The following is a 13,642-nucleotide window of genomic DNA, read 5'->3' as shown; positions in this document are numbered from 1 at the left end:
CCTACACTTAGCGAAATTGTTTTGTTCATACCATCAATAATATTAAGTTATCCAGGGGGTTCGTTTCACAGCAGTTTAGTGTCAAACTCACCAAACGTTGCTCGACTGCCCCAACCGCAAAACAACCTGACATTGGAGCCAAACGGCGAGACGAACAGGTTGACTGTTTACGAAAGCAGACGTTTTTAAAGTTCATATTATAAACAAGTGATTAGCAGTGTTTCCAGTACTTACTTGACGTCGCAGGGTCAAATGTATTTTCAAATTGCTCCTTGCTCCACGATACAGCAGCTCCTTAAGCTCTGTCTGTCCGAATGACAGTACACACCACTGAACGCAAACCAAACAGCAAGCTAATTGGCTGACTCGTTGTCTAGCAACCGAGCACGAATCAACGTGATTGGCTGTAAGCTGTAAATTACTTAAAGTGTTTTTAATGGCATTTCATTTTGGAAAATAGTCATTTAAATTATGTCAATCCTAATGCCATGAGGTAAACACTCGTAAAGAACGCTTAAAACTGTGTTTTACTTTTCGTATTATTACAAAAAAGTGAAACACAGTACAACATATAATATATTATTACATATATTTTATACTGTGGTTATTATCAAACAACCCAAGGAGAAAAACAGTCTTTATTGTAATTATTTTGCTACATTGAGACAGCATAAGTCACGGTAATGTAGACAAGTCATATAATGTAAAAGTTTAAATTAATTACTTGATTCAGTGAAGCTAATGTAATGCACTGTATCACTTTTTAATTCTGTATTTGCAACCAGACAGATACATCCTAAGAAGACAATCTAAAAGTGACTTTAATGTTATTTACACAATAACTTATTACAAAATTACATTAAAATATTGCACTTCACAGAAACAGCAAACGACGACAACTGTATTCTTATTTACCAAAATAAATTAGTTCACTTTGCTAGTGAGTATTGACAACTCATGGCAAACAACATATATACTAAATCACAATAACCTCTAATAGAGGAGTTTGGTACCAAAGTGCTTGTACACCACCCTTTTTAAAGAAATAAAAGTTATGACACAGCAGAAAAAGCCACTATAAACAGCATTAAGGTTGGCTGTGTTCTCTAATTTCAAAAGAAGTCACCCCAGTGAGCAACTGTAAGCAATATCCTCAATGAAAACAATAGAAAAGGCAATATCAAGTTTTTTCCTTTCTTACTATAACATGTAGGCTGCTCATGCTGTGCAATAGGCCTTTGACTGTTCAGATGCAAATTCTTGCCATTTGACCAATTCTAAATCAAAATGTCTAAAATTGAATGAATCAGATTAAGTTTAGTTCTTTGATTTTTAAAATGTACTTAGTATTACAGTGTGCAATTAACAAAAGCAGGCAGTGAATATCCCCTTTACTTTTAATTTATCTGGCCAAAAAAGTGCTTAAGGTTGCAAATATAGAAATAAGGCTAAGAGATAAAATAATAACGTGTGACTAAAAGAGCATTTCCTTAACTCTGGCAGCATTTCTGCATATGTTTTAACATTCTTTCCAACAAGTGAAAAGTAATAAATAATATGTGACCATGTCCTGCACAATCATGTTACAAAAAGGGATCTTGCAATCTTGTAATCATTACTTCTGGGCACAATAATCCAACCACCATAATGAAAAACACTTTTGAACTCTTCACTAGATTTCGACATTTAAAATTTTGAAGAACTATTTGTTCATCCTATCATTGTAGCTGCACATGTAACCCTAAAGAATAGCTCACTGGACACAATTTAATTGTACAACACATAGCCTAACCAGTTGTCCTACAATTATATTCACATTTTAGACTCTGCTCAGCTCTAATCACTAACTGGCACTGGGACTTCTCTGGATTCAGATGTTCTGAGCAGTGGGTCAGTGTGATCATCTCTTTTTGCTTCAAGCCACCACGTTGTCATCTCCCCTTTTCCCTGTTGGGCCAAGAAAAAAAGACACAAGAGTCATATTGCAAAGCATGTGTCCCTTTGAATTTTAAATAAAGCCATTAGGGTTTGATGGGGGGCAGAGAGCAGCAGCTGAGGCCACCTCTTACCAAGACATCACAAGTGTCAGCAATGCTGCAACAGTCCTTGGGGAGGTAGGAGTAAACCCCTCCCCCACATCACACTGGCACACCCAAAAACAGGTCTTAGGTTGCAATATGAATAGAAGCCATGAACTCCTTTACCTTGGAGGGAAGTTTTGAATTTCCTCTGATCTTTTGAAATCTCACCCTCATATATCTTTGGGTCTTTGTCCATCAGTTTCAACTAAATATTAACATTATAACCTTCACGGAGGAAGGACTGTTGTATTATCCTGAATACATTTTAGCTAAGTCATTTGCTCATTTTGTTGTACTGGTGGTTCTTAGTTTGTCTATGCAGCCAACATAATATCTCAAATTTCTTAAGCATAGGTTTTTATAACATACGTTCATGCATATATATGATATATGTTACCTTCACATTAAGTGTTCCTCTGCATGTCAGAACGTAACCTCTGAGTGTGTGAAGCAGGTCAGCTGTGGCACCGCTCACTTGGATCTTCAAAGCTATGGACATAATAACACACATATTTAATTATATACACGTGTGATTTTACATAGTAACATGGAAAATGCCTGAATTTTATTGTAACTGTTTGATCTTTTTCTATGATCTTGATGCATCAACGAAAACCCAAATTGCTACAGTGGCGATATATATATCGTTTGAAAGAGACATATTCAAATTTTTACATGGGTAAAGTGTTAAATAAAATACACCATTTTCATTCATTTATATAATGTAATTTAAAGTTGATAGTAGATTTCCGGTCTCTTTGTTATAGATATCATACACCAAGCAGAATAAACATCATGGGTCATGCTTTGGGTCTATAGTTTATATGTGCAAGTCAAAGCACTGCACTATATATACTCTAAAATTTGGATGACAAAGGTTTCCCTTACAACACTCCAGTTTTGTCAGTTAAACTAATTTAAATTAAAAGTCGAAAATAAATTCTAAACTTAAAATCTGAGCCTAGATTCCCTCAGTGCTTTACCATCATCCCACTTGTTCAACAATCCTTGCATGCAAAGGATTAGGTGCCTGGTGTGCACACTGTCCTCCATGTTGTTCCCTGTGTTGAGCTATAGCTTTAACACAGAAACAATCCTGTTTGGCACAATAGCGGAGGAGAAAACCGGCCAAAGGTAAACTCTTGCATCAGCCCTTGACAATATTTGGACAGCACATGTGCACAGTGTAAGACAATGGAAACCTCATTCAACCTCAAATCTTCTGACACCAATCGTTCCACTTTTAAACATTAATTGGATGAAAGGCAGCGTGTCTAATCCTTCATTACCTTCACTGGTTGATTCCATTCGTGATGCCGTGTTAACGGTGTCCCCAAATAAGCAGTAGCGAGGCATCTTAGTGCCAACCACGCCTGCCACCACAGGTCCTGGCAGAATACACAGCAGCGATTTCATCATCATGACAATGCATGTGAGGTTATTATAGCTACAGATACGTATTTATGAGGCAGTCAGATCAATGACTGTGAACTTGATCATCCTGCTTAAACAAATTTGGGCTGATCCAAACAGAATCAGGTAAATGACTGAGGTATGAGCATACAGCAGGCTTATCTGGTGACAAAGAAACATCAAGGTCGGACTGATTAGTATTAGTAGTATCCCATGTGTCCTCAAAACTCATATGCTAAGAAGGTTTAGACTACAGGATGATGGTTGATGGAAGTGTTTATATATAAAGTTTTTTCTAGCTACAGGCATATTTTTATATAATAATAAACTCATGTATTATATTTATTTTTAAGAACTTGGAGTCAGGCTGCACATGTGATGAGATACTGTACATAGGCTAGTGATGCTAGTGAGGCCATTTCTTACTTTCCCTATCTTTCAATTAATATAATTGATGTTGTCCACTTTAGAGATGCAGGTGACGGCGATGGATTGGTAAGGAGGAGACTTAGAAAGGAAAACTAAATAAAAATAATGCTTAACGTTTTCCTCATGCATTATCCTTTTAATCTTGAACATGTGTTAAAAGCCTTTTTTAAAGGAATGTAATAGCTTTGGTCGTACCTGTAAGATAACACACCTTCTATAAAGTAGTTTCTGAGTCACAGTTTTTATTGTCATTTATGATGCATTTACATTTTTAAACAGTTAGTTTTGTATGCATACAGCTTGTGTAAGTTTACTCTGCAACCTCTGATTATTGATAAACTGTTAATGTTTCCTCCAAAAGCTATACGTTATCTGAACTTCTTTCTGCTTTCGCGAATCAGAAACTTCTGATAAGTTATATTTTGACTTAGGGCTGGGCAATATGACAACATATGTCATAAAACCAGCAGCTGAACTGCTTTACGGCAATTTTTTACATCATTTTGCTTTACACTTTATGTTCTAATGCTTGCACGTGGGACTGAACCTGGAGCGAACTGGGAGGCGCTGCTTATTAACATGGACATTAACTTGCAGAAAAGGACTCAGGCTGAGCCCAAGTGAAAATGGAAACTCAGTATTTTTTATTTGTCAAGTATTTAATTCACACAGGATTATCTAATTATAGGCTTTACCATGTGGTTATTCCATATGGACTTATTATTTGTTAAATTACCAGCTATATCGTGATATATAACGTTATCGAGATATGAAAAATCCTATATTGTGATATAGGATTTTGGCCATATCACCTCGCCCTATTTTCACTGGATTATAATAAATAAGAGGTTTCTATGAGTCTATATAGAGTTGCTTAGTGATTAGACTGCCCTCAACCTTTAAATTAAATGTTTTTTTAAGACTAAAGCATAGTTTGAGTAGAACCTGGTATAGGCCAAAACAGAGGCTGGATGCAGATGAGATGTCCGCAGTACCTGAGTGGATGCCAGCGCGTATCTTCAGCTGCGTGTTGGGTTTGTGGGGGATCTTGAAACTGTGGCAGACACTGACCAGATCCAGAGCCATGCTGGCTATCTCTCCTGCATGATTGATGCCATTTTCTTGAGGGACCCCAGAGACCACCATGTCTGCAAGATTAGCCATTATTCCAGGAAAAGAGACAATACAGGAAAAAGGAGAGACAGATTAACTGGAAGTCAGATGTGAGAAAACACGTGCAGAGGTAGATTTATGTTAATGATTTATCACTTAGTGTTAATAGTTAATAATCATCCTCTCTTACATGCATCGCCTATGGTCTCGACTTTGTAGACGTCGTAATTGTCAATGATGTCATCAAAGGTGGTGTACAGCTGGTTGAGGAAGTTAACAACCTGGTATGGAGTGCTGGCACCAGACAGCTGAGTAAAGCCAACAATATCACTGTCACAGGGGAGGAATACAGTGTTAGTCATAATTTCAATTGAATTTAGGATTTATTAGCTGGAAAGTTTCAGGATCAATTTACCAAAACACGACAGCACAAGATTAAAAGATGATTGGACAAGCAACAAAAACAGAATTATAAGCAACATTAAACGTCCTATTTACTTCTACAAGTGTAGAACCACCTTAAAATAAAAAAGGAAAAGGAAATTGCATGTAACATAAAATGTATGGAGGAAAATAAATAACTAATTATTACATCTAAATGTATCCCATCTATTGAAACATACTTACATTCTAAACAAAAGAAAAACTGAGCAAATGTCCATTAAGAAATCAAACTATGTAACAAACATACTTCACTGAAACACACACCTGAAGTAGACGGTGGCGTTGGAGAAGCTCTGAGCCTCTGCTGTACGGCCTTGTCGAAGGTCATCAGCCACTGGTTTTGGTAACATACCTGCAAAGGAATTTCCCTAGTTGAAATGTGTCTGCTTGGGGCAATGGGTGATAAAGGTGCTGCTTTTATACCACTAGAGGGCAGCAACTTATTTGATTTTGTCCTTTAATTCTTCCTGATTTTAACTTCATATGTAAGTAACTGGTATGAATGTTTCACATAAGCTAAACAGTAAGAACTCTGTCTTTAGCATGCACATATTGTAGCTAATAAATGTATGTATGCAGATAGTTATCTCTGCAACTCACCAACAAATATTCCCATGAGCTAGCGTGCTTCTGCTTGGGATAAATCATTAGAGCCATGAAACTCTTTCACACTCGCCTCCGCATTATTGTTCTGACTTACTGTATAACAGTCTATCCGTCTTCTGTTTCTCTTGAAGCAGGTCCTGTGTTCTCTCAGCAACTATGGCCTCCAGATGTTTGCTGTACTTCTCCATCTGCAGTTAAAGAAACTCTGTTTGTGTCTGACACTCACAAGAATCTGGATGGCACAAATAGCTCTTGATTTTTTGCTCCTAGTGTTTGTCTTTTAAATGCTCCAATTTGGAATGTGTAGCTTTTATTCCAAATAATGTGGCATTACATTTCGCACTTTTGTTGTAATATTCAAGGTATATTTATGCAACTATGTATCTTCAAAGCTAATGCTTCAGTGGGTTATTACCAGGTTCATCATCATGTCCACGGGGCTGACTTTGTGTGGGTTCATTTTGTCAAGCATCTTTTTCACCTGCTCAAACGTGGGCCTCATGGTGACGTTATGACACCAGCACTTCTTAATAAGCTGCTCAAGTGATCCAGAGAAGAAAACAGTTACATGTCACATTCCTATCTAACGTTTTTATTATTTAATTAGTCACTCCTCTCGTAACTAGCTCATGTGACAGACCTCGCAGTAGTCTCCCTGGCTGGGACAGTCAGTGTCTGCCTTCCCTGCTTTGAGTTCAGGCAGGGGAGGGCGCCACATCACATCCATCCTCACTCCCTCAGCCTGGTCCTGTTAGAGAGGACCAATAGTTACAAAGCAGAGATCAAAAGGAAGCTGAAGGTTGTAATCTGCAGAGTGGGCTGTCATACTCACTGAAATTAGGTCAGAGCGAGTCGCAATCTCAACCAGGATCATGGAGTAGCTGAGGAGAGGAGGGAAGAGGGTTTATTTTCCTTGTATCTGCCAGTGTAGTTACTCAGAATCAAAAGCAACGCCTTTAATTTAACTCTTTCAAATTTTTATGTGGTCCAAATAGTGCAGTACAAAGTTAGCTTCCAGTGCTCATACTCACCTGTAGACATCTGCTGCTGGTGTCATATTAGAGCTGCTTCCCAGCAACACCTCCGGGGCGCAGTATATACGATTAACATCCCCACAATTGAAGCCATTGCTGATGGCCTCAAAGTCCTCCCTTCTGTAGACTGTGAGCCCATAATCTGAGGCCAAACGTGGATAAACATAACACATGGATGCAGGATGCCTCAATAATAACATTGCTGCTGGTGCACATTGTAGCTAAATCTTAAAATCAAACACAACAATAACAAGACATTTTGTTACCTGAGATTTTGCACACCCAGCGGTCATCTATAACACAGTTTCTGGAGTGAAGTCTCCCATGAAACACCTTGTGCTGGTGCAGGTAAGACATCCCGCGGGCGATGTCAGTGGCAAAGGACAGTCTGCAGAAGGAAGAAACACCTTGAGATGTTACAGAACATGAATGTAATGATTGAAAGATGTATGTGGATTTTTCTCACCTGAAGCCCCAGTTGATGGGGATGTCATCATTGAGCAGGACGTCAGACAGGCTTCCTTTGGGGCAGTGCTCTGTGATGATGCTGACGTAGGGGACCTCGATGGACCCACCGATGAACTTGCATAGATTGGGGTGGTCCAGTTGTCTAGACAATATGAAGAATTACATACGCTACAGGAGGGTTTTCATTTCATATCTGCAAGAGTTTGTCAGTAAAATGTTTTTTTTCCCCCTCCTCTTCAGAGTTTACTCACCTTACTTCTTTCACCTCCTTCCTGATGGTTTTAGAGAGGGTGAAATGTTTATTCTGGATGTGTTTCACTGCCACCGTCCTCCCATCACTGCAAGATGGAAAAGATCATAAAGTTACGAAAATAAAGAAGAAAAATGTCATCAAAATTCATCAAGATATATTTGGGAAATTTAGAAGAACCAGACATAAAGTTTACATTTTGTCAAAACAGATTTAAATCATTTATTGACCTGTAATGTAGTGTGTGCGCGTGTGTGTGTGTGTCTGAAAGCAGCATTCATAAATTACATATTTGTACTTCTGTTAGTTGAGTCTTTCTAAATCATTAACCTTTATGTAAACCAATAGTAAAAATGTCTCTCACTAGATGCCTGGCTGGATGAAGCCTTGTTTGATGGAGGTATTGATTCCTGTACACACGGTCACATCAGTAGTACGACTGACGCTGGAGTTACTCTTGAAGCGCTGCAGGCTGGTGGTGCTGCCGAGGCCCATGTAACACACTCTACCTATCAGACAGATGTCAGACCACCCATTTAATCAACAACATCTGTTAAAACTCTGCTGATGAGGTGTAAGAGGAGTGACATCGAAGAGGTGCAGAAATGTGTTTTATAGATGAATAAAATATGCCTTTACATGTGTAGAAAGTGTGATATAACCTTTAGGCCTGACATGCTCTTACTTACATCTCTTACTTTTATGCTATTCACATGATAGCGACAAATAAAACACGTAAAATAACAAATAATCAGCCACAAACACATTCCTGTCACTCCAATCTTGAAGCAAACGCAGCCTTTCAAGTTAAAGTGTGGAGCTTGCATAAAGTTTTCTGGAAAAATCTTTCTGAGCAGCATTTTAAAAAGAAAATTCTGCGTGAGAAATTTTACCAAATATTATGCTCTTGTAGTTGATGATCCAGCTTTCATCCCAAAACATCCTCTGTTTCTGGTACTGGAGCCACTGCATGGAGGAAATTAAGATATCATGAAACATCACACATGACACATGAACATATGCTCCCCCATGTATGTGTATATGAATGCGTCTTTGTAGGAGTGGGCACATTTGATTGCTGATACATAGATTACTGTTACTGTTACTATTACACCCTGCTGAGGCGTTTGCTTATGTGCATTTGTCTTGTTCCCAAACACAAAGACACACAGGCTTCAGCTGCTCGTAAGTTAAAGTAGGAGTAGTCTACTTCTTCTTCTGTCCATCTGAGTCAGAACAAAGCCATTTGTGTCAATGCATGTGTATGCATGTGTAAAGCACAATCTTACCACCATGGTTAGGATGAAGCCGCTGCTAAAGAGAGCTACAGGGAGCCCGATGGCCACCTTGATAGCAATGGACATGGGACAGATGCCACAGTCTGCAGGACAGTTGAGACAGGTCTCCTCCAGCTCGCAGACATCGTCCCCACACACTGAAACACAGAGAGAAGTTTTACATTGTGGGTTTCCATCCACTGAATTCAGTGGCACAGGAAGCAATTCAGTAAAAGCAGCAAAACCACATTGTGAAAAAGTAAGTAAGTAGGGTGGCTTTTTTTGTACCCTCTCCTTTCTTCCTTTTTTACAGCCAGACATCCGAGCAGCACATATTTGCTCACCCACTAACAGACATTTGAGATGTTTTCCACCTACTTGTTTTTGTAAGTTTAGGTAATTTGGTTGTAAATAAATTGTTATTTAGCTCACCTGTGTGACTGGGACATGTTTTTGTCACAGTCTCAGAGCCTGGCTGTGACAATGGCCACCACACTTCCCATTAAAGTGAACTGAAGAGTAAACTTTCAAATAACAAAACTGGTGCTTATGCGGCAGTTTTTGTATGATGAACACCAATCTAAAAATGCAGAACTGTGCAATGCAGAACTGTTGCAAGAACACAGAAAGTATGTATATATCTTCCCTGCAAACAGTAGTTTGTATTGGCTATATAGGTTTTAATAGCAAGTACAAAATTAAGTTTATTATTATAACTATAGCTGTTGCTGTTTTCTACTGCAAGGTCAGACACAAATTGACCTTTGACCTAACGTCTCTGTCTTGTTATTTAAACAACTTATTCATGTAGTTCTTTATCACTAAAAGAACACCTGATCATGGCTACACAGCAGGGACACTTTTCAGCACAAACTGCAGGATTCTGCATATCAACAAATAGAAACTTCAGTGTGTGCAGACTGACCTTGAGCACTGATAACAACCACTTTGGCCTCCAGCGCTGCGTGCATCTGTCCTATTTTGATATGAGCAATGACTGAGGTGACTCCCACATGGATCAGCACAACCTGTCGAGAAAACACCGTGACAGAGAGAAGAAAGTATTAGTCAGCATTTACATCTGTTGTTTTAGATGGGTGCTTCACTTAATGTAATGTATGCAAGAAAACAGTTATGCAGATCGAAAATTGCAGTTGGGAAGTTGTTGCGCTAACTTGGTATTGGACACACTACAAATGATGCACAAACCTCAACATGTGTTTAAATGAACCCTTTCTATAGAGTATTGTTTTAGTCAGCTCACCTTTGAAGTCCAGTATTTCTGGGTCATCTTTCCTGCTTTAGACACAGTGTGAGTCACTATTTTACCATCGTCAGGGATCCACGGGCCACAGATTCCTCCTTGTTTCTGTTTAGAGACAACCAAAGATGCTGAAGAAGTTGCTTAGATAAAATTATGTTGACAGGAGTTCAACAGAAACTGAAAGGCTCTTATTAAAAGCATACAAAATACTTAATATCAAAGAATCAAACAGGTCTGATGTCATCTAAAGATCTTGTTTGCTTGCTTTAGTTTACTGTCTATGAACAGATGACGATGATGACTATGAGGACCGTGTTAGATAAACCAGTGTTATAGACTCACTGCTCGGTACGCACCATGAGACCAAGAGGACAGGAGTGGATGTTGGCGTGATACACGCAGCAGTTCATTTCGTTGGCGTTGTTCCAGTTTGCCGGACAGTCGTGTTCATGACAAAACCTCTTTGCTTCCGATGCATTACTGGAGAGAAACAGGGGTGGGCAAATACATTATACACTACAACTATCAGGATGCTGTTTACAATGGACGCTCAGACAAAAACACTATTGCATTTTGGTGTTGAAACAGTTTGCCAGCACATCTGTGTATGTGTGTTTTACTTTAAGGGATGCATCAATCAGATATCGGGATCCAGTATCGGTCTGGTACTCTCTCTCAAATATAATTAGTTATTGATCATAATGGGGCAGATCTCTGGCTGATTTTTTCAACTGAATTCTATATTTACTTGTACCTGTGCATAGTACTTTACTGGTAAGGATCAAGGTACTCCGCCTGTATGTAAGTGACAGCTGACCTGAGGTCATTTTAATGTTTGCAACAGCAAAAAGCTAACTCCAACATCTGCAAAATTTTAATTTACAAAGCTATAACTAAATGTTTAGGACAAATAAAAGAATGATCCAAGTGTCTTTCACACATTTAGGCGTACAGCTAATTAATCAAACACTTTTCCCGTGATTTTGTAGTCATCATAAAGTGTCATCTCTTAAAGCGTGCAGCAACATTAAGGATAATGTTCACTTGAAATTGGCTGCATTTATGTGTGTTCTAATGTGTGTGTGTGTGTGTGTTCTGGGCACGGCAGACATTTAAAATTCCAGGTGTTTATGTAACACTCACCTGAACTGGAAAATCTTGTTCCTGACTGTGTACTCGTAGAAAGAATCTGAGGCCGTCACCGTGTACGAGACATTGAACTCCTCTCCATTGGTCACCTTTTCTGGAGGACGCTGCACCCAGGCCATTTCCAGACCTGTGACAACACATGTGACTTGAACAAACAGATTCAAACAGTGCACATATGCACGCAGTAATGCTCTGTATTTGCACATAATTCAGTTGAACCCCACCTACTAAGTCTTTGTAATTAACTCTGGACAAGTACTGTAAACGGTTTCTCCTGGTTTCAGCTGCAGGAGGATTCTACTGTAAATACTCACACATAATAATAATCAGCTTGTTCAACTACAATGAAACTCTAAAGCAAACAGAGACTCAGACAGACACACAAAAACGTACCACCACAGCTGATCATGTTAAAATCATTTGGACTGTTGATCGGCCAGCAGTCGTACTCTGTGTTGTCCAGATCATGCCAGCCATTTACTCCCTGCAGGGAAAGACAGGAAGTTTCTTTATGTAAAGGCATTTTTTTAAGGTGTGTGTGAACACATTTGAAAACCCCAGTGTGTACTAAGTCTTTCAAAAGTGAGTCAGGGCTGCCCACAAAAGCGTGATAATACATTAAGACACAACTAAACTCAGTAGAGGCTGTAGGTTTTGAACCAAACTGATACAGATAAAATATCTAACAGCAGCTGACATCAGCATCACCAGCAAAAACACCGTGTTGATAAAGTTTAAGAAAGAATCACAGTATCTTTTTTATTAAATACTGGTTAGTTTATATCAAGGAAATCAGCCCAACACGAAGCTGGAAAATAACCCAGATATACACAGAACCACCACAAGCCCATGACCACATGCCTGCAGCAAGTGTTTCTGACAAGACAACAAAGCCAAGGGGGGGTCCTCTGCAGCATTTAATGAAAATGTGATTATTATACTCTCAGTTTACACGTTAGTTCGTACTCTTTCCTCTGTTTAATATAGTCAGAAGAAACTGAATCCCCCTGGCTTTTTTACACATCATTGTGCTGCTCATTCATCAACAAGTTAACCTTACACCTCTGTGCTATAAGTCCATATATCGTCACAGGAAGTAAATCTGTTGTAGTGTTTATATTTGTAAAATCCTCTACTGTGTGAGAACTTACCAGCAGGAAGCACAGGTAAAGAGACGCCGCTGTCCGTAGAGCCATGAGGAGGTTTGCTGCTGTGGTTAGTCCCACTCTGAACGGACTGACTGAGTCAGTGAGTGACCCAATCTGTGCATGGGTGTGTGTGTGCGTGTGTGTGTGTGTGTGTGTGTGTGTGTGTGTGTGTGTGTGTGTGTGTGTGTGCTGTCACCTCAGCAAAGCTAAAGTACCCCTTTCCCCAATTTTATTATATCCCGAGACAGACCCTCTGTCTCGTCCCTAATTGTCCAATCAGCAGAAGAGGCTCTCCAATCACAGTTTGATCATGTGCTCGTTCACAAGGTGCTTCAGTTTCACCTTCACAGTCCTGCAGGTCACCTAAAGGTCTCTGCTGCACCTGAACGCACCAGGACACGTTTAGTTTATTCTGTCCTACATGGGTGATTTAACTTGGAAAAGTTTGTCTATCAACTTGACATTTGATTGTAATACTCAACCCTGGACGTAATTGTAGGCCCTATAACGTTAACACACATCAAGCTTACAATGCAGGATGGGTTCTAATGTTTCCCCCAAACACGACAACATCAGGCCTTTGCTGTCAAGGTTAACGCTGCTGCTGCATCCAAAATAATTAGAATACCTACCTTTAAGTACCTCGTTTACAGACATTCAGTCTTTTCCTAAACGTTGTTTGAAAAAACTCTTCACTAGCTTTTCCAGAAGTTTCAGACGCCATGCCCCCTTGTTCCTAAGGATCATAGAATAAGTAAATAAAATAATCAAACTGCTCAGGCATTTAATATCAGCTTTCAATACATTATATGTTTATGGAGGTATGACAAAAAGCACTAGTTAAAGAACAATCTGATCACCTGAGAAGTGTGTCACAAGTGTATAAAAGCAGTCCTTTTGACCTCTACATGTGTAATGAATCTTGAACGGTGCACTGTAACTAAGACATGGAATACTTTCACTGCT

At 39.2% G+C, this 13,642-nt stretch overlaps 1 protein-coding gene across 1 annotated transcript; it reads right to left on the bottom strand.

Annotated features, from left to right (window-relative positions):
- Window positions 1–1,836: 1,836 nt before the first annotated feature.
- On the bottom strand, window positions 1,837–12,724 carry LOC138607985 (atrial natriuretic peptide receptor 2-like). Its single transcript, XM_069680647.1, has 23 exons — window positions 12,680–12,724; window positions 11,922–12,012; window positions 11,523–11,655; window positions 10,736–10,859; window positions 10,380–10,484; window positions 10,041–10,143; window positions 9,128–9,273; window positions 8,732–8,804; window positions 8,203–8,347; window positions 7,840–7,926; window positions 7,587–7,730; window positions 7,387–7,508; window positions 7,118–7,262; window positions 6,919–6,967; window positions 6,727–6,828; window positions 6,502–6,621; window positions 6,181–6,274; window positions 5,745–5,832; window positions 5,227–5,366; window positions 4,919–5,071; window positions 3,371–3,469; window positions 2,479–2,570; window positions 1,837–1,947 (listed from the first exon to the last, which is right to left on the bottom strand). Exons 1-23 carry the CDS (start codon window positions 12,722–12,724, stop codon window positions 1,837–1,839), a joined length of 2,511 nt encoding a protein of 836 aa, XP_069536748.1.
- Window positions 12,725–13,642: the final 918 nt, after the last annotated feature.

Source organism: Semicossyphus pulcher, unplaced genomic scaffold (genome assembly GCF_022749685.1).
Source record: "Semicossyphus pulcher isolate SPU_LCO1_2020_fin unplaced genomic scaffold, fSemPul1.0.p SCAF_4, whole genome shotgun sequence".
In the NCBI taxonomy this organism is placed as follows: domain Eukaryota; kingdom Metazoa; phylum Chordata; class Actinopteri; order Labriformes; family Labridae; genus Semicossyphus; species Semicossyphus pulcher.
Note: the sequence above shows the minus strand (reverse complement) of the source record. Positions and strands in the feature narration are given on the sequence as shown.

What these genes read in the sequence shown, in the direction of transcription:
- LOC138607985 (XM_069680647.1), bottom strand. Translation starts at nt 12,724, where the DNA reads ATGGCTCTACGGACAGCGGCGTCTCTTTACCTGTGCTTCCTGCTG. An exon ending in AACAAGATTTTCCAGTTCAG is followed by an intron (nt 10,860 to 11,522) that starts GTGAGTGTTACA and finishes GTTTCTCTCCAG; the next exon opens with TAATGCATCGGAAGCAAAGA. An exon ending in AACGCCACCGTCTACTTCAG is followed by an intron (nt 5,367 to 5,744) that starts GTGTGTGTTTCA and finishes CCCCTGTGACAG; the next exon opens with TGATATTGTTGGCTTTACTC.